This window comes from Nannospalax galili, unplaced genomic scaffold (genome assembly GCF_000622305.1).
Source record: "Nannospalax galili isolate Female #2095 unplaced genomic scaffold, S.galili_v1.0 scaffold296, whole genome shotgun sequence".
Lineage (NCBI taxonomy): Eukaryota > Metazoa > Chordata > Mammalia > Rodentia > Spalacidae > Nannospalax > Nannospalax galili.
Window position 1 is genome coordinate 385,875 of NW_008340113.1, and position 1,294 is coordinate 387,168.

At 44.4% G+C, this 1,294-nt stretch overlaps 1 protein-coding gene across 1 annotated transcript in view; it reads left to right on the forward strand.

Annotated features, from left to right (window-relative positions):
• Nucleotides 1–514, forward strand: part of LOC115070678 — a 5,561-nt gene extending 5,047 nt beyond the window's left edge. Inside the window, exon 2 of the mRNA XM_029564510.1 lies at nucleotides 21–514. Within this exon, the coding sequence (XP_029420370.1) occupies nucleotides 21–514 (494 nt within the window). The remainder of the gene's footprint in view (nucleotides 1–20) is intronic.
• Nucleotides 515–1,294: the final 780 nt, after the last annotated feature.

Sequence of the window (1,294 nt, forward strand, 5' to 3'; positions counted from 1 at the left end):
TACATCCTTCCGAACTGTAGATTGTGGAGACAAGACTGCACACCTTGGTGTCCATGATGCACCTACCCAGCAGAACCAACAAAGCTGGAAGTGTGTACCTAAGCCTAAACCTATTTTGCCACCGGCGGATGGTAAGTGCCCCTCTGATTGTGAGTTCGTTGAAGCTATGCACTCATCCTGCTATGCTTCTTTTACTGAATGTAGATTTAATAACATCCTGTATTTCTATACTGTGGCTAAGCCTAAACCTATTTTGCCACCGGCGGATGGTAAGTGCCCCTCTGACTGTGAGTTTGTTGAAGCTATGCACTCATCCTGCTATGCTTCTTTTAGTGAATGTAGATTTAATAACATCCTGTATTTCTATACTGTGCCCACTTCCCTTAAAAGAGCCTCTGGAGGCTCAGACTGGAGTCTCAACACTCAAGTAGTAGGACCAGAAAATTATAATTCTAAAACCCTTAGTGCAGGCTGCTACGTACAACCTGGGAAAAAGGCATGTTGGCCGCAATGAGCTCCGATTCACATATCAGATGGAGGAGGCCCTACAGTCCAGGTTAAATAAAATTATGTCCAAACTGTGTTGCAAAAACAAAGAGAGTCTCTCTTGCCCTACCTTCATCACCATCCACTATTGCTACCAAAACCTAGAGGCCTTAATTTAGACCCTCAGACCATGGAGATTCTTACTGCCACCCATGATGCCCTGAACCGCTCCAACCCTTCCCTGGCAGAAGATTGTTGGCTGTGTCTCGCATTAGGAACTTCATGGCCTCTAGTTTTACCTTTAAACAATGAATCTAATATACTCCCCTCTCCGGATATCTGTAGCTATTCCACGCCCTTTAAGGTCCAGCCCCATTACTTCAATACATCTGTTTGTCTTTTTAGTCCCTTTCAAAATAATTCCTTTGATGTAGATCTCGGATTAGCTATGTTTACTACCTGCTCTAGGTTTATAAACACCTCTCAGACAGGCTGTTTAGGGGGGGGGAAATTTATGTATGTGGAAATAACATGGCCTATCCTTATTTACCCACTAACTGGACTGGTTCATGTGCCCCTGCATTGCTCTTGCCAGACATAGACATAATTCCAGGAGATGAGCCTGTGCCTTTGCCTAGCTTTGACACATTCGTTCCTAGGCACAAACGAGCGGTCCAGTTCATTCCGTTGCTTATTGGACTGGGTATCTCAGGAGCCCTCGCTACGGGCTCAGCTGGTGTAGGAGTGGCAATAGACACTTACAACAAATTATCTCAACAGTTAATTGATGATGTAAATATGGTCTATC